The following is a 19,407-nucleotide window of genomic DNA, read 5'->3' on the forward strand; positions in this document are numbered from 1 at the left end:
AGGGGAAGGGGTAGATTGGGAGTTTGGAACTGACATGTATACACTGCTATATTTAAAATAGATAATCAACAAGGACCTATTATATAGCACAGGGAACTTTGTTCAATATAATAACCTAAATGAGAAAAGAATTTTAAAAAAGAATAGATCCATTATATGTATTACTGAATCACTCTGCTGTACACTTAAAACCAACACAACATTGTATACTCCGGTATAAAAGAAAAAAAAATACAAAAGCCTTATCTGGTCCTTCCAATTTAGCCCAACTCCCACCATCTCCTCCGACATGCACAAATGCGCACATTGCTTTAATTAAGCACAAGCAAGGGAGCACTGCTGGAGCATTTGGCTGCTTTTGCATTTTTTTCAGCCTTAACCTTTGCAACGCAAACCTGACAAATCAAGCCTTGTCCTTAGGGAGAGCTGGAGCCAGCAGAGCGCAGAAAAGGTAGTTATGCTCAGAGCAGAGCGCCTGTGATGACCTCTGCATCTTCCCCTTGCCTACCTGGGAGATAGCTCTCGGGCAGGTCAGCACCCTGTCCAGGGACAGAAGAACCTGGAAATCAGGCCAGGACAGTTCCTGCAGCTGCACCTCTGCTCTGCATCATGTCTGCATGGGCCCTCATACCGATGATCCCACACGTGGGATTTCAGGTTCCTTTTTCTCCCCCCATGGCTGTGCAATCTGCAGCTCACCAAGGATCCCCAGAACTGAGCAGCTGTGCCCTGTCCCACCTTCCCTTGCAATGGCAAAGACGGTTTCAGAGAGGACACTCTCCCTTTAGTATCAAATACGAATCATACTCTGTGCCATTAAAACCTGTGTGCAGGGGAAGGTCTTGCCTCTTGCCACAAACCCAAGGAAGAGCAAAGCACCTTCTGGCCGTGGTTTTGGCTTTTCCAATCCTCCATCTTGCATGAGCTCAAAGGCAAAGGTGACATTCAAGACCTGGAAAGAGAAATGAAGTGTGTGAGGCGCTGCACACTCATTCCTGGCCCCTTGCGGCTCCCCGGGACCTGCCCCTGGAAAGTGGAAGAACGAGCACTGTAGCCAGAGGGGCAGGGGCTGAGCTAAACTGAGGCTGGCTTTTGAAGCAGAAACAAGGCGGCCAAAGTGGGCCTGCCACATGGAGTGTGGACGAGGCCTAGCCTCTGTTGGTAAAGCACTCCCGGAGGAGTTAAAAGTCCTCTCCGTGTCCTACTGTATTCCTGAGTCATGGCCAGGACTGTAAACCCAGGAACATCTGTGCTCACAGTCGAAAGAATCCGACAGTAAGACATGTTCAAAAGGACCTTCTTGGTGGCGCAGTGGTTAAGAATCTGCCTGCCAATGCAGGGGACACTGGTTTGAACCCTGGTCTTGGAAGATTCCACATGTTGTGGAGCAACTAAGCTCGCGAGCTGCAACTACTGAGACTGTGTGCCCTAGAGCCCGGGCTCCACGATGAGAGAAGCCACCACAGTAAGAAGCCCAGGCCCCGCAACAAGAATAGCCCCAGCTCGCCAGCAACCAGAGAAAGCCTGTGAGCAGCAAGGAAGACCCTCGGAGGCCAAAAATAAATTAAAGAATAAAGTTTAGAAAAAAAAGACATTCAAGACGCAGAGAAAGGTTTCTGCTTGGGACCAAATGCCCGTTGTCTAGCAGGTGGGCGGTGGCAGCCCAGGAGAGGCATCAGAACTCAGCTGAGAGGGAGCCTCACGTCTGATCACTTTGCAGCCACCTTCCCTGTCACCTCTGGGGAGGAATGAAGCTGGGCTATGGCCCCTGGCAGGGTGTGGCCAGGGGGTGCAAGGGAGGGATGCTCAGGGGCCTGTAGGTCGCTGCTCCTCAGCTCAGCTCTGCGTCACCACGGCCCCACCTCATCCAAACACTGAAGACCCTGGGGAGACAGGAAGCCACCACCTTTACCCAGATGGTCCCAGCACAGGTATGGGAGGATGGGTCAGGCATATGGGCTGGGGCCTCCTCTTACCTTCTGTTCAAAGCTGTCTGGAGTCAGGAAGAAGCTGTGGAGGGGCACGAAGTAGCCCTCCAGGAGCCCCATGAGCAGCACCAGGTACACCCCATCTGCAAACTGGAGGAGAGAGCCAGGTGAAGGCACTGGGCCCTCTAGCCCTCCAGCCCTGGCCCATCCAGGGCCCATCAGCTTCCAGGTCAACCCCCAAAGGCTATGTCCCCAGGCAGGCTGCTGGCGGGCAGTGATGAACAGTGGCCCAAGGTGGGAAGGTCTGCTGCCCCACGTCCGGCTGGTCCACACACAGGCCCACGCTCCTCATCTCAACCGGTCCAGTATTTATTGAGTGCCAACTCTGTACCAAGCCCTGATCTGGCACAGGGAGCACAGAGGCGGGTCAGGTGTGTCTCCGGCCCTGGAGGAACTCACGGTCCAGCGGGGAGACTCCTGTGGAGGACAGGCATGCAGCTGCTGCTGCTCTGAGGGAGGGAAACATGCTGGCCTGCGTGAGACTGGGAGAGGTCACTCATCCCGCGGCAGGCACCAGGGAAGGCTTCCGGAGGAGGTGCTGCCTGGATGGAGACGTGAGGGATGAGCAGGAGTTAGTTCAGGAAGGCAAGCAGGAGGGAAAGGGCAAATATGTGTAAGTTGTCTAGAACACTGCTTGGCACGTAGGCAACACTTAACACATATTAGATATTAGCTATTGCTATTTTTTATCCTGGAAAACAACAAAGCATTCAGGACACAACGTCCTGGCTCTTGCTGACAAAGTACAACTGTGCTCAGGGCCATGGCAAGAGGCTTAGAGCTGGTCCCTTCCATCAAGGACAACAGAGGCCTGACTGGCTGAGAACCTGGTCAAAGGAACAACAAGCACTGAAGCCAAGCAGAGGGGTGCAGGCTTTCCACGTAAGGGAGGGGAGGCACGTGTGTGCTGAGCAGGCTTTGTGGGGACAGTGGGGGCTGTGAGATGAGGGGAGTGTGAAAGGAGTAGATGCTGTGGGTCTAGAAGATAAAGGCCTGAGAGAAGATACAGCGGTCAGGTGCATACCTGATATTCTAGAACCTTTCAAAGGAGGCAGAGCCATCAAACATTTATATAAACAACAGTTGCTAGAGTTCACAAGAGGTCAAAGTTCTTGGAAGCATCTTAGGAAACTTTTAAAATACTAGACTGAATTACCCAGAATCTGGGCTGGGCCCAGAGTCTGAGCTCTCCTGGGTGACTAGCTGGTGGGGCTGTGGCTCAACCTTGGTTATGGGCAAACTACCCTGAGCATGCACTTGACCTAGGAGTGGCTTCCTCCCTGTGTTCATCCATCTGGCCTTCAAGTCAGGTGGGTAGGGCCTGAGCATGACTCATTCCAGGCCACCCCAGGGTGGACCATGAGAAGCAGACCCCAACATCTGTGTCAAAATCAAGGCCCTTCCATGGAACAGGTTAGCTGGGCCTTCCTCTGGCTGTGGCTGGAATGGGTTGAGGATGAAAGAATCCAATCTGTCAACTCAAGAGAGGACGTTGGGTTAGGGTCAGGGTTACTTGTAGCTCTGAGTGCCACAGACCTAGCCTGCTGCCACCCTCGATTGCAGTTCCAATGACTTGGCGGTGAAACTTGCAGACAGACCCCACACGTGCTCAGCAGAGACCCCCTTCCCTGCCCTTGAAAAGTAAAGAGGAAGTTCCAAGGGCTCATTCCAGCTCTCTCCAGTAATCATTACTTCTGCAGAATGTCCCCATCTCCCATATATGACGCTGCCTCCAGAGTCGAGACACACCCAGGGAGAGCTCAGTCACAGACCTGGGAATTACCTTTAAAAATATAGGAGGTGCCCATGTATTCAAAAGAAAATCACACTTTAGAAATTAATTGTAAATGAAAGGAGATCGGGAAATGGGACACATTACATAGTCTCAATGTATCTCCTAAATACAGATTAGCTATTAATTATAATGGGGAGGAGCTTTACAGTAGGGAAATCTGGGAGAATGCCAACTTAGCCAAGTGATCAAAATTACCACCACCAGGTACCGAACTGATGGACAAAAATACCTGAGAAGAACGCAGCTATTGTCTCGGTGGTACCGTTCTTGAACATGCATAACCTACCTCTAATCATGAGGGAAAGAAACAGATTCTATGCACCATATAGCTCGCATTCTTCAAAAATGTCAACATTAGGCAGACAGGCTGAGGATCTGTTCTTTATTAAAAGGAGACATGACAGCTACACGCCTCAGGTGAGAACATCAGGACATTTGTGTTTCTTTGAACCATGTGACACTGCTCATGTCCAGAGTAGTCAAGCAGCAGCAATTTCACATGGTTCAGCCAAAGTAGGTTAACTCTGCCCTGATGCTAAAACTGCCTGAATTTGACTACTGTATTGTGATTCTCTAAGAGCATGTACTTGTTCTTAAGAGACGTATGCTGAAGTATTTAGAGGTAGAAAGAAAAAAAAAAAAAACAAACCCAAATGTGGACAAATGCTAACAATTGGTGTATGTGGGTGAAGAGTACATAGAGGTTCATGACAATACTCTTGCAGATTTTCAAAATAAAAACTAGGAAAAAATTCAGAGAAATCTCATGCAGTTCTCCCCTCTGAGTAGAATAGAATTCCCTCTCCCTTCCCCAGAGAAGCTCCAGGGTCAGGGTGGAAAGCCTCCCGGCGACGTGGGGCCCTGGAAACAGCGGCGGGCCTGTGGGGTCTTGTCCCCCACCCTGCACTCGGGGTTGTCACCCACCTGGGTTTCCAGTTCTGTGACCTCCAGGTTCAGCTTATTCAGGTGTTTGTTCACGAAAGTGATGAGTGTCTAGAAGAAAAGCACAAGCCAGACCTTGAGATGGAGACTCTTGCCCTGGAGGCTGCCCCGTGACTCCACCGTGAGGACAGAGGATGAGGCCCAGCCAAGGCGGCGCAGCCAGTGAAGCTCTTGTGGAACTCCTGTGTCCACAGGGAAGGATTGCCCCCAGGATTTGCATTCCCAGGCACTGTATGACACAAACAGCCAGGCCCAAGACTGGGCAAGAAGCGGGGAGTGTGAGAGGACAGAATGACAGCTGGAGGGTCTGAGCCTAGGCTCAGGGGGCCAGAGGAGAAATGACCACATTGGGTCCCTTCCAGTCCCCCCTCCACTAGGTACAGGTGCCTGTGTCCAGGGAGACAGAGGGAGGTCTGAGTGAGGAGCAGGGATGGCTGGGGGTTCAGTGTGAGTGGGAAGACAGGGGCCCATAGCCTCAGAACCTCCCAGAGATGCTGTCATCTGAATGGGAGAAGAATCTAGATAAGGCATCCAGCGAGAACAAGACAGGTGAAACACATCAAGCAGGAAAGCCCTGTGTTTGTGGTCATCTGGACATGACCCCAGTTTCAGAAAGCTTGCAAGCTGCTGGGGGTGGGTTTTCCTGATATCTTTTGACGTCTCACTCCCCTTCCTCCCTCCCGCCCTCCCTCTCAGGCACCTTTTTCACCACGTTGAGCTTGTCTGGTGCATGGTCGAACAAGGTGTCAAAAGCATCACGTTCTGAAAAAAAGAGAAAGCAAATAGAGCCCAGAGCTAGTGCCACCCCAGGTCCCAGGCACCAGCCTCTACAGACCAGTGGTCACCTCCAGGTGAGAATTCTCTGGGGGATAAACTGTGCTGGAAACTTGGGAAACTGGGCTTGGACAGAGGTCTGGGGTTGCTTCTTATCTTGGGGGCCTCTCCCCCTCTGTGTGTGTGTGAACATGTGTGTCCACTCTCCACATTGACTCTCTTTAGGCTGGGTTTGGGGGGGTTCTAGCAGGCAGTCTGGCTTGGAACAGGCCATTTCTCTTCACTATTTTGTATCCTTTGATATCATGATTTAGTCATGGTTCTAAAGTGTTTCTGAAGCTTTCTGGAAGCAGAATATCATCCAAATATCAAATCACTTCACTCCCTAATTTTCAAAACCCAGACAGGCTTCCTGGTAGAGGGCAGATAGGCAGACTGGGAGCCACAGAGCTGCAGCACAGAAGGGGAGCTCCCACTCCTGAGGGATCTGGTCACTCCAATCCTTTAAGCCTCGCCTTCCTCTTCTATAAAATGCGCACTGGACATGAAGCTCCCCTAGATGGGTTATGAGGATGAAAGACTAGAAAGTACATGCTCCTTAAACTCTGAAGTATCTGCTGATCTGAGTTATTATTAGTATGATTAGAATATTTCAAAATATTATCCACAGTGAATATAGAATCAGAGAAAATAGTGAAGCCATGCCCCCTGCAGGGATTTTCCTTGCTACAGCCCCTAGGTCCTCTGATCTGAAGGGTGAAATAGTGGAAGGAGGTACTTCCCTGGTGGTCTAGTGGCTAAGATTCTGCTCCCAATGCAAGGGGCCTGGGTTCAATCCCTGAACAGGGAACTAGATCCCACGTGCTGCAACTAACAGTTTGCATGCTGCAACTAAATGATCCTGCATGCTGCAATTAAGACCCAATGCAGCCAAATAAACAAATGAAAAATAAATAGTAGGAAGAAAGAGTGGAGATGGATCTGCCACTGGGAATGGGGAGTCTCTGAGAGGAGCCCAGGCCTGGGAGGCTCGTGGTCCTGGGCTGCCTCTCCCACTCTCGCACCCACTCTTGATGATTAAATCTGAGAATGGGAATTGTGATCTTGGACATTCAGAGACCTTAGAAACAAACCCAAGGTTCTGGGAAATGGGAGAGGTAGGAGGTGTGATGAGCAAACAGGCAGCTTCGAGAAGGGCTGGACAGAGTGGGGAGAGGGGACTGTGCTGTGCTGTGCTCATCACTTGCTCTACTTCCACACTATTCGCAGAGCAAGACTGCCCTGCGAGCGCCCAGGACCCACGCAGAAGCCCAGCAGTGTCGATGGTCTAGTGACTTCCAGGAAGACTGCAGCCGTGGTCCCTTGTCCTCTTCCCACCAGCGGCTGACCCTCCCTCCCCACCAGCCAGCCTGTCACCAGGCTGGCACAGACAAACACGCAGGAAGCAAGCTGAGTGCCTGTTCTTCCAGCTGCTGCAGAATTAACTAGACCCCACTGGCAGTCACCAGCACCAGAGGACAATCTTACGCAACTCACCATGCCTTCCAGAAAGAGCCCTGCGGGAAGAAGAGAAAAAGCAGTGTGATTCTTCTCTCCTCACCTTTGGCTGCGATCCCCTGAAGCTTCCTTCCTTGGCATCTTATTCTGCACTAAGTCTCCAACTATGGGTGGTCTTTACCACATTACCACTTCTTTTTCCCCTTTGCTTTACAGATATACTGGTGTTCACACAAAGCCTGGTATAAGTGATGCTTAAAGGACTTGCTTTAACTTTATTTCTTGCTTTAAATAAACTCATACTATTGCCTACAGTTGAGAAAGAATACTGGACTCAGAAATTCAGGATTCCCAACCATGTTTTAGGAGCAGGGCTCAGGGACCATCCCAATATGGCATTTCACTGCCCAGTTTGCTGAAGGCATTGGCTTGGGAAGGTAGGTTTGGCTCTCTCCCGTCCATCCTGTGATACCCACCAAGGCGCGCCTGCCATTGACCTAGAATAGGTTTTCTCAAAGAGGGCAGGAATTGGAACGATACTCACAGCAGTGATGCAGCAAAGCAGTAAGAGCACAAGAATTAGGGACAGACCTCTTAGGTTTAAGTCTTACAGAGCCATTTGCTTGCTGTGTGACCTTGGGCAAGCTACCAAACCTCTCTGGGCTCCAGGTTGCTTACCCTTAAAATGAAGATAACACGGTAAACAACTCAATCAGCTGTTCCGAGCATTACATGATTTAATATATACAAATATTTTAGTATAATTTCTAGTATATACTAAATGCTCAATATATCTTTTTTCTCAATTCTTATTATGTTTATTCTAACTGTATATCTATCACCTATTAAGCAATGACTTGCAGGTAGTGTACTGGGAAGAATAATGAACTTAGTGTTCAAGTCAAGTAAACCAAGGATGGCTTTCTCCTCCATCTTTGGGTTGTGAGGTTTTAGGGGGTATAAGCATTGCTTCATGTGCCCCTGCCCTTTCCACTGGCTCTTCTTGTTTGAAGGAAAATAGAGGAAAAGTTGGGGGAGCAGGAGAAGATACAAACAAATTTTGCCTGGTTTTGCGTGTGGCCAGGGCTCAGGCCTGCCCAGTGATCTCAGACCGCCCCCACACCATCCCACTCTTTGTGCTTGAGAACAAAACTTATCTTTCTTATGACAAACCTCTTACATATTCGGATATTCCAGTTTCTGTGAATGTAAATTAAAAAAAAAAAATCTACCACTGTAAGGTAGAGAGGGACTTTCTGGGTCATGGCACGTGACCATATAAATCAGATTCAGAAAAGGAAGAAAAACGTCCTTTGAAGGTTAACAATTTAAATTCAATCCCGTGTTTATGGCATGATGATTTCATGCTGGTTGGCTTTTTTGGGCACACTTTTTCCTGGAGTGCCACAAAATTAGAATTTTTCAATCACGGCTAATTCCCCTCCCCACTTCCCCACCCAAGTTTGTACCTTAAGCATTGAGAGGCATGTTTTGAATGCATGGAAAAGGCTAAACTATAATCATTGGCTGAAGTCTAATCCCTCTTGCAATCCCAATAAATGAAAACTAAATATCAGCAAATGGATGAATTTCGGAGAAACATCTGTGTTCCATTACAGAATCGCTGGCAACAATGGTGTTGACATACTCTGTGTTACCAGTTATTTCCTCTTGGATTTGCCGAGACTGGAGGATTCCTTCTCGTTTCTGAAAACGGGGGTGGGGTGGGGAGAGGGTTGGGGAGGAGGAGAGAAAAATATGCTTTAGAAAAATACAAAAAACTGATGAACATTCCTGATACTGAGAAAGTTACTGGCATTTAAGAAATGAATCCAGCGATGAGATACTGCTAGAAGTGAAACAAGGCCCCTGGTTTCCTGGGACTGGACTGTACCATTCATACTTAAATGCAATTAGTGTTTATTCCAAACAAGTCGGCTGTTTCTTGGATGGCGACTCTTTTCTTTCTTTATTGGAAGACCTTCTGCTGGAAGCACACTGCCTCCTGGAGAAATCCACAGTAAACCAAATGGAAATGAAGGCCAGGGTGTGTCTGCCCTCCGGCTGGGGCCACAGAGGGAAGCAGAGAAACACATTTAACTGGCGGGTGGGGGTGTTGGGGTGGAGGAACTGAGGCCAACTTGGAGAAATCAGGAGAGTTTTTAAAAAGTGTTTAACTAGGGGAGCTTTTAAGTAACTAGTACAGTCCTTAGGTAACTAGCTTATGCTCTGAGAAAAGGGTAAGGACTTTGTAAGTCCATCCACACATCTATCTGCCCATCAGCTGTCTACCCCCTGCCATCAACTTATCCTCTTTCTTCTCCATTTCACTAATCAGTGCCTTCTCCGTACAAGCCCCTTTGTTGGACTTATGACAGCTTCGGACCGCGAGGAACTTAAGAGTAAAATGGGGTAGATGAACAGGTAAGCAAGAAGGTTTTCCTCAGATAAGCCCCTGGTTTATGCCTCAGGATCCAGCTCAATTATTAGAGTAGGATCTTCTTTTCCTCTCAAACGTGTGGTGGATAAGCAATTACACGGTCGCCCCCTGCAGAGAGGAAGTGCTGAGAGCAGGGCCAGAACAAGTGCTTTCAGCTGGGTCAGCCTAGGATGGGGCTGGACACAGATGAGAGACCACTCTAGTGGGAGGAATGGCCCCAGCAAAAAAGGCAGAATCAGGGGAGCACAGGCACGATCAGAAAGCTGTTCAGAGAGACAGAGGCTGCTATTAGTCAATTTAAAAAAAATCAATTTATTTGGCTACACCTGGTCTTACTTGCATCATGCAGGATCTAGTTCCCTGATCTGGGATCAAACCTGGTTCCGCTGTTTTGGGAGGGCAGAGTCTTAGCCAGTGGACCAAGAGAGTCCCTACTGTTAGTCAACTGAGTGCTGGTTTATGTGGGCATGTGAGCTGCTGAAGCAGTGCTGGGGTTCAGGGAGATTTTCTGATGAAGGTGAGGAGAGAGATGCAGTCATCAGGTCCCTGCTCAATCAGTTACCAGACACTTGGACGATAGTCTAGGCATGGCAAGAAGTTGTCAGAGCAAATCCATCTTCCACAAAGGCCAAGGTATGTCAAGGAGGAGCCTCCAAGCTTTATTCTCTTAGCTAAAGCCCACCTTCTGACCCTCCTGCCCCAACTTTCACAACCTTTTCGTGGCATTCCCAACAGCCACAGAAACTAGCATCCTTACAAAATCCTTTTACAGAAGGAAAGGTAGAGCTGGATAAAGGCCATGCCTGTATCTGGATTAGATTAAGAAGAATGAACTATCAAAGCAAAAAAGGAAGGAAAAAATGTAAAATACCATTTAAAAAGGATCCAGTGAGGATAAACCAGGACTTTCTCCAAATTCAGCTTCAACATATGTAACAATTTTCACATAGGACTAATAAGGCCATTCACAGACATCAAACCTCATCTCCAACAACAGACAGAATTAATAAATGCTTGTACATAGAATGGAAAAGAATTCTGGGTTCAGTGCCCCTCATAGCATCCTGATTCACTTCAAACCACTATTTGTTCCCTAAAGAACTAACCCTCTAGTTCAGTCAGCATCTTACAGCCATTTCTGAGTCATGCTTCTGTGCCTGTTTAACTTGATAAAGCAAAACACCCCATAAAACCTGACATGCCTTGATGCCATTTTACGTAACACGTCCTCCTTTCTCCCTCATGCTAACGAAACTGCCTGCAGGAGAAATTAAACCAGCGACAGGTTTCTGATGGCCTATAACTGAGCTCAAAATAAGGCATGAGACATGGGCCTGCAGTGACCACTGTTTCACCCCCCCATCCTCACAAATTCTGAATCATGGTTTTAAAAAATATAATGAAATGGATTCACACTTTATTGATTGGTAAAAAAATGACACAATAGAGATGGCCTGGATTCGCTAGGAAGATGCATATACCAGGAGGCTCTGGGCTGGCCGCATATCCATAAAATCCTTCATGCCATGCTTGACACAGTTGAGAGCCCCATAAGTGAGGCCAATTAGTCTCTTTCAGTCAGTTGCACTCAGTGTCTGAACCACACATGTGTGCATTGACAAGGGGCCTGTGATAGCCCTCTCTGCTGCTTAGGTAGTCCTGTCTCTGGGCAAGCAGGGCCAAGGTGTCATATTCCTATTATACCCCCTTAATGTTTGGCAAGTTAAGTACCCAGAAGGCATTGGAAAAAATACTTTTTCATTAGGGCACAGCTGAGTGGCACCCCCATGTCCGCCTTTCCTCCAGTTCACTTCTGATCCCTGAAAGCCTGGCCCAAAGACCTTTTGTCCAGGAAGCTGGCCTGGCATGACTTCTCAAGCAAAACCTACTGGCCCTGCAGGCTCTTCTTCACCAAGGGATGGCAGAGCCGCCAGACAGAACCCTGGATAACCTTGAATAACTAGGGAGTTGTTCGTTAGGGATGTTCTCCCTTGCAGCGTGTTTATTTGGAAAAGAACAGAAGCCAACAAAATGACGACCTTTTTCTCAACAGCATAAAGTTGGAAAATAAAATTGAATTTGAGTATCTAATGGGGTTAGGAGCAGAATGAGATAGTCATGGGGAGAGCATCCCCTCATTGTGGAAAGGACAGAGCCATGTGTGGATGGAAATTCCACATAATAATCTGCACAAGATGACTTGATAACCCAGCTGTGCTTCTCTGGGCAGGTGAAAAGCGGCAGTGCCCTCAGCACGGGCACGGCCTGTCAGGCTCTCTCTCAAACACACATGTGTACACACGCACACGTGCCCTCACATGCACAGATACCTGCCACTTCTCAACAACTGTGCATTGGTTGTTTAACCAAAAAATGACTCTCCATGGCTTGCAGGACATACACATACACACAGGGATATGTTCTCCTAATCCTACTACACAGACCTCACAAATATATACACCACCCACCCTCAAATGCATAACACCCAGGCACCTTTCTCAAGAAGCATGTAACCCCCAGACACACGCCCCACATGAGGCTGTCCCGGACACAAGCACATGCTGTTCCACCCTTTGTATGTTAATTGGAGATGAGCCCACATGCACCAGAAAGCTCACTGACATGCCTCCCAACACACAGCACACCCAGGCACACTCAGCACTCATTCACTCCTACTAGCAAGCTTCCCAGTGTGCCTGAGCTCACCCCGGAGCTCAGCCCCTGCACCCCTTTAAGGGCACTGATGTTTGTAGTGGTTTCTGACTTACCTGGACCACAACCACTTGGATAGAAACATGGTCTGGGAGTCGGATTGGTGCCCGGAAATACTGGGACAGAGCAACAAGCAGATGCAAGATGGCTACCAGGCTCTTGGCATGAACGGCTGAAATAAAAGATGATTTATAAATCAGAGAATCTTCTTCCAGGTTCTAGGCAGATATAAACAGATATTCAAAACAAAGCAGTGCCACGTGGGGCTAATGCAGTCTGTGTCCTGGTCTTGTGAGGTGGTTCACGGCCATCAAACCTTATCTTCAGCTACATGCAGAAATAAATGCTTGTACACAAAGTGGAAAAGAAATCTGGGTTCAGTGACCCCTCACCCAGCATCCTGATTCACTTTGATCCACAATCAATACCCCTTTCATCCCACCCCCAAGGGTCAGGGGACACCCTTAGTCATTGTAGGCCTCACCCTGGGCCCCCTCGGTTCTCGCCAGATCCTGTGGATTTACTTCTTAGATCGTGTTATTCCTGGATTGCAGTGCAGTGCTTCTCCACTCTGATTGGGATCCCGGCAACCGCTGGAGCCTGAGCGCAGATCAGCGCGGCGCCACCTCCAGCTTCTTGCTCACTCTCTGCCGATGACCGTAAGCATGTCTGCTCTTTCCCCCTCCCTTCCCATCTGATGGGGAACTCTATGGGTTATCAGCCCTAACCTTGTGCCAAGGCTCTAGACAAAGCAGGCCCTCAATCAGGGAACACGGAGTCAGGACACCAGGTGCCTTCCTTTGCCCAGGGTTTTAAAAGCCCCAGAGGAAGGCATGAGAGGCACCCCAGGATTTTGTTGCTCTCCTGAGTGCCATGCATAGTCAGTGCAGGCAGTGCCCTTTGGGTCATAGCTGGGAGGGGATGTTCGTGCCCCAGCTGCCTTCTGTAGCTGAGCTGTGTGTGCTGGATGTTAAGCCGTGTATGCCAGAAAAGGCTGGGAAACTACTGAGTTGTAGCTTTCTGAGATGAGAGAAAAAAAGGGTGTGGTGTAACGGGCACAACTGGAGGGTCAGGCCAACTGGAGCTTGCGTTCTGACCTGACAAACTCCCATTCCCTTACTGAGTACACGGCCTTGGGTAAGCCATTCAAGGCCCCTGGGGCTCAACCTGCTCAACCTCACACATGAGGATAACAATGCCTATGAAGAAATGCAGGTGGTAAGAATTTCCAGACACAACATAGGCAAACTCCTAGCACATAGCAAGGCCTAGGAATGGTGGGTTTTGTATGTGTGTGTAATAAAGTTTTATTAAAGTATAAAGGAGATAGAGAAAGCTTCTGACATAGACATCAGAAGGGGGCAGAAAGAGTACCTGCCTGCTAGTCTTTAGCTGGATGTTATATAGTTACTAAGTAAAAAGTAAAACTAAACAGTCGCTCAGTCATGTCCAGCTCTTTGTGATCCTGTAGACTGTGGCCTACCAGGCTCCTCCGTCCATGGGATTCTCCAGGCAAGGATATTGGAGTGGGTTGCCATTTCCTTCTCCAGGGAGATTTTTTTATTATCACTTATGAGAAAGTGCCTGGCATCCAGACAACTAAACCATGTCAACTTTCTCCCCTTTCTTTCATGAAAGGAGGAAGTCTCTGGATACTTTACCTGCCTTCACAGGGAAAGTAAGTCCTACCAGCCTTATGGGTTTAATTACAGGGGCATTTAAGGAAGGAACAAGAAATGTCTATTTTGTGTAGTTAGTGAGTATGAACTGGGCCCATTATTAGGGTGTCATTCTGTCTGCCCTGGGATCAATAAATCTGCTCTAACAGAAGCTTTGGGAAATCACCAAGAAAATGAAATGATTCAGACCATTCTTGGGAACTCATTAGAGTTTTCTGTTATCATTGCTGCTTCAAAGAAGGTTTTCCACCGACTCTGATGAACAGCAACTCAATACCACCACCATACAGCAGATGAACTGCTCCTAACTCATGGCCTTCCAGAAGGAGTTTTCAGCCTGGGGCCTTTGGCTTTGTCAACTAAGAATCCCCCAACATTTACAGCCTTAAAAAAGGCACCTGGGGGCTTCCCTGGTGGTCCAGTGGTAAAGAATTCATCTACCAAGGCAGGTGATACGGGTTCGAACCCTGATCGGGGAACGAAGATCCCATGTGCTATGAGGCAGCTGAGCCCATGCAGCAACTAGAGAGCCCGAGTACCACAGATAAGACCCAGTGTGACCCACTCACTCTTTCAAAAAAGGGCACCTGGCATGCGACAGACCCACTGACATGATGCACAAACGCAAAATCTGGGTTTGTTCTTCCAGTCAGAACTGACCACATCAGTCCCGTCACTGAGGCTTGTAAGGACATTTGCTCCCTTTTTTCATAATGCTGGAAAAGCTGTGGTCAGAGATTTTGTTCTCACATTCCGGTGATGCCCTTTGCTACCTTGACTGTCTTGGTGAGCAAAGCAGAGCTGTGTTGCAGGCACACTCTTCCGATGAGTGCTCTGTCTTTCTGGGTATGCTTTCACGAGAAAAAACCTCATAGTTTCTCTCTCTCTCACATCACATACATGCTGTGTAAAAAGGATGTTAAATAATAAATGCTGGAGAGGGCATGGAGAAAGGGAATTCTATCCTGTTGGTGGAAATGGAAACTGGTGCAGCTACCATGGAAAACAGTGCAGAAGTTCCTCAAAAATAAGAGTTAACATATGAACCAGCAATCCCATTCCTGGGCATATATCTGAACAAAATCATAGTTCAAAAAGATACCTGCACCCTTATGTTCATAGCAGACTATTTACAATAGCCAAGACAGGGAAACAACCTAAATGTCCATTGACAGATGAATGGATAAAGAAGATGTGGTCCAATCAACAGAGGTATGGATAAAGACGACGTGGGAATATATAAATGGAATATTACTCAGCCATCAAAAAGGATGAAACAATGCCATTTGCAACAACATTGATAGACCTAGAAAGTGTCATACTGAGTGAAGTAAGTCAGAGCAGGAGAAATATCATGACATCCTTTAAAAGTGGAATCTAAAAAGAAATGATACAAATAAACTTACAAAACAGAAAGAGACTCACAGACTCAGAAAATGAACTTATGGTTGCCAGAGGGAAGGGACAGTTAGGAAGTTTGGGAAGGTCATGGACACACTGCTATATTCAAAATGGACAACCAACAAGTACCTGTTGTATTGAACCTCGAACTCGACTCAATATTATGAGCCACCCTGCATATGAGGAGGTTTGGGGGAGAATGGATACATGTCTATGTATTGCTGAGTCCCTTTGCTGTTCACCGGATACTGCAACATTGTTAATCGTCTATACCCCAATACAAAATTAAGTTTAAAGTTTGGGGGAAAAAAAGATATGGCATATTTACAGAATAGAATACTATTCAGCCACTAAAAAGAATGAAATAATGCCATTTGGATGGACCTAGAGATGATACACTTCCCTGGTGGCTCAGACGGTAAAGCATCTGTCTACAATGCGGGAGACCTGGGTTCGATCCCTGGGTTGGGAAGACCCCCTGGAGAAGGAAATGGCAATCCACTCCAGGACTATTGCCTGGAAAATCCCATGGACAGAGGAGTCTGGTAGGCTACAGTCCAGGGGGTCCCGAAGAGTCGGACACAACTGAGCGACCTCACTATATCACTATCACTAGAGATGATCACGCTAAGGGAAGTAAGCCTGACACAGAAAGACAAAATATCACGATATCACTTATATGTGGAATCTAAAATATGACACAGATGAACTTATCTACAAAACAGATTCACAGACACAGAGAACAGACTTGTGGCTGCCAGGGAGGAGGGTGGGTGAGGAAGGGATGGGCTGGGAGTTTGGGGTCAGCAGATTCAAAGTAGTATACATAGAACGGATAAACAAGGCCTTACTGTACAGCACAGGTAACTATATTCAATATCCTGTGATAAACCATAATGGTTAATTATCATGTAATATATTATCATTTTTTAAAAATCTGGGAAACGCATATCCAAATGTAAGAGGATGGTTTAGACAAGCAGTCTAACTTCAGTTTTTTTAAAAAAAGTAAGCAGAGAAATCCTTTGTTCCAAAAGTCATCAGGCAAAACTGATAAAAAGGAGTACAACTGCTCTGGTTCCTTTATCCTAACTACAGAGCTGCTTCTCTTCTCCTCAGTGATGCCTGAGATTTTCCTTGCAAATCCCAAGGTTGGGACAAACATGATTTAATAGACACTGCTTAAATAAATTATAGAAACATGCACAAGATGAGATAGTTTGCATGCATTGAAAATCATTGTTAAGACAAAGTAGATAGATGTAAATATTAAGGATATAATATTAAAGAGAACTAGAAATGAGGGAAATATACATTTATGGATTTATGCCTATAAATACACATATATTTGTACATACACACATACATATATGTATACAAATACACACACATACACTTATGTACACAAATACAGACATACACACATGTGCTTGTTGCCAAGCCTTGGAAAGTGAAAAAAAAATGCTATAGCTGAAAGACTGATTATTTTTTCCTGCTTCAAATGTTTCTTTAGAATAAAGACATATTATCTTTTCCATTAAGAAAGCTTCTGACTACCTCTGTGTCTCTGGGCACTCTCATCCCTTTATCTCTCAGCACATCTTCCGGGTGTCTTCTCCCTGATGCCGGGCAGAATGCAGGGCCTGTGGCCTGTGCTCCAGTCAGGGTGGAAACATGCAGAATGACAGCAGGGCTGAGAAGCCAAGACTCCACTGTATAAACTGGGCCCTGCAGACCCCAAGAGGGTCGCTCTAGGGCTGGGAAACTGTTTCAAGGGTGCTGCTGAGTGAGAAATAGTTCTCCAAACATGAATTGTGGTGGAAACAGAAATTGGTACAATTTGGGAGGAGGCAGTTTGACAGTATGTGTTAGGACCTTAAAATGTACATATCCTTTGGCTCTAAACTAACATTGCTGGGTTTTTATTCCTAAGAAGTAATTATATCTATGAGCAGACAGAATTCCTCAGGCTATACTGATATTAGTGGGAAAATGTAAAAAAATCTTAAAATCTGTCATTAGTTAAGTAAATTATGATATACCTAATCTATATCATATAATATTTTAAAAAGTGACATATAGATGGATAATGATCTGTAAAGATAAACACTTTTTAAAATATATACAGGTTTATCTCATCTTCATAAAAATATATTTTATATGCAAAGTATATGCACACATTTTACTCATTTATTGATGTATTTAGTTCTTACACACACACACACACACAAACCCCGAAGGAACATCACAAGGCTGACAGTGCTTGTATCTGATGGACAGCTCTTGGGGGCAGTATGTGTGGGCTCAGTACACAGGCTCTGCAGCCAGACTCTTTGGGTCTCATTCCTAGCTCCACCACTCACCCACCGTGTGACACTCCTTCAGCAAACAGTATAGTGCTTAGTATTGCCAATCATTTTTCCAGGCTTTAGGGATACAACAGTAAAGGGACAAAAATCCTTGCCCTTGGGAAGCTTACATTCATTGCTTCTTAACCTCTCTATGGCTTAACTTTCCCATCTGTAAAATGGGAACAGTAGAATCTTTACTTCAGATGGTTGAATAACGATTGCAAGGCTCAAAATACGTAAAGTGTTTAGATAAGTACAAGGCATACAGCACTATAAATATGTTAAATATGTTAGATGTTATTTAAGTGTCTTTTAACTGTATTTTCTAAATTTTCAATAATAAAAATTATTACTGTGAATAAAAAAAAGAAAAGGAAGAATCCCCTAAAATCCTGGATCAAGGACCTTGGAAACTCAGTGCTGCCCCTGCCACCTTGATCCTGAGTGGAAAGATAACATAATGTCCTCAGAAAGAGCCAGGGAAGATAACGGAGAGAGGAGGGGTTAGAGCCTGCCCTGGGAGTCGTGCCCGCCACATTCCTTATCACAGAAAGCACTGCGGCCTGAAGCCCCAAGGCATCACAGGGAGCTGGTCCCTGAGATAATTATTCCCTCTGACCTAGTCATTCCTCTCAGTTCTGGAAAGCTATCTGATGAGAATAATTCAAGAGAAGCAAAGAGTCACAACCTAACATTTAACTTGGCACTATCTGATATTAGCAATAAGCTGGAAAACATTCTAAAAAAGATCAATGTCAACATAGGGTTTAAGTTAACTATGGGATACCCAGCCCAGGAAACAGAGCAGCTATCAAAAATTATAACTACAAAGACCACATGTGAATACAGAAGATGGGTATGATGTAATATTAAGAGAGGATAACAAAATGAGTTTGTACATGCCTTCATCAAGTAAAAATATGAAAAACCATGCATTGATGTGGATAGTAACGACAGAAAAATGAAAACAGCTAGATGAGGGTGGTAATAGATGTGATTATTTTACTTGTAGACATCTCCCTATAAGAAATGAAAGTGAATGAGAACCCAAAACAAATCATTCAAAGCCATTGAAGACAAGGGTTCTGATGTGGCTTTAAAAAATTCCTATCTTAACCCAGGCAAAATGGTTTGGGGATGGGGAAGATGAAATGAGGAATGTTTCAGATCAAGGAAATGTCTTCCAGAAAGGGTTCTAGAAAGGTGGGAATATTGTGCCCTATTTAAATGAGGCCAGTATGGATGACAAGGAGAGAGGCTGAGACAGCATCAGATACATTTGCGGACAGAGAGGTAGGTGGGGGCTGGCCAGATGTTAAGGGTTGATTTGCTCACTCCAGCCTCAAATTCATCCTGGAGAAGGAAATGAAAACCCACTCGAGTCTTAGCCTCCAGTCCCCCTGAATGTGACCTTATTTGTAAAATCAATGCAGATGTGATTATTTAAGATGAGGTCATGCTGGAATAGGGGGAGGCCCTAATCCAACCTGACAAGTGTCCTTATCAAAAGAGAAAATTTGGACACAGAGATATGCATAGAAGGAAGATGATGTGAAGAAATATAGCAAGAAATCAGCCCTCTGTGAGCTCAGGAGAGAGGCCTGTAACAGATCCTCCCCTTGCAGCTCTCAGAAAGAACCAAGATACCCACCCCTTGGTCTCAGACTTGTGGCCTCCAAAACTGGGAGCAAATCAATTTCTGTTGCCTAAAAACAAATGAAAGAAAACAATTCTATCTTTCCTATTTTCCAAGTTGGATTCCATGATACATGAAAAGGAGTTTTGAAACAAGGTCCTACTATAGTAGGACAGGGAACTATAGTCAATA

General features: G+C 46.3%; 1 protein-coding gene across 1 annotated transcript in view; it reads right to left on the reverse strand.

The window, feature by feature from the left end:
* PARVA (parvin alpha) overlaps nt 1-19,407 on the reverse strand; it is a 165,399-nt gene that overhangs the window by 25,959 nt on the left and 120,033 nt on the right. Inside the window, exons 6-12 of the mRNA XM_040258351.1 lie at nt 12,205-12,320; nt 8,645-8,703; nt 7,036-7,055; nt 5,426-5,487; nt 4,708-4,776; nt 1,977-2,078; nt 880-952 (exon numbers count right to left, since the gene is read on the reverse strand). Coding sequence (XP_040114285.1) covers nt 880-952; nt 1,977-2,078; nt 4,708-4,776; nt 5,426-5,487; nt 7,036-7,055; nt 8,645-8,703; nt 12,205-12,320 — 501 coding nt within the window. The remainder of the gene's footprint in view (nt 1-879; nt 953-1,976; nt 2,079-4,707; nt 4,777-5,425; nt 5,488-7,035; nt 7,056-8,644; nt 8,704-12,204; nt 12,321-19,407) is intronic.

This window comes from Oryx dammah, unplaced genomic scaffold, assembly GCF_014754425.2.
Source record: "Oryx dammah isolate SB20612 unplaced genomic scaffold, SCBI_Odam_1.1 HiC_scaffold_17, whole genome shotgun sequence".
NCBI lineage: Eukaryota > Metazoa > Chordata > Mammalia > Artiodactyla > Bovidae > Oryx > Oryx dammah.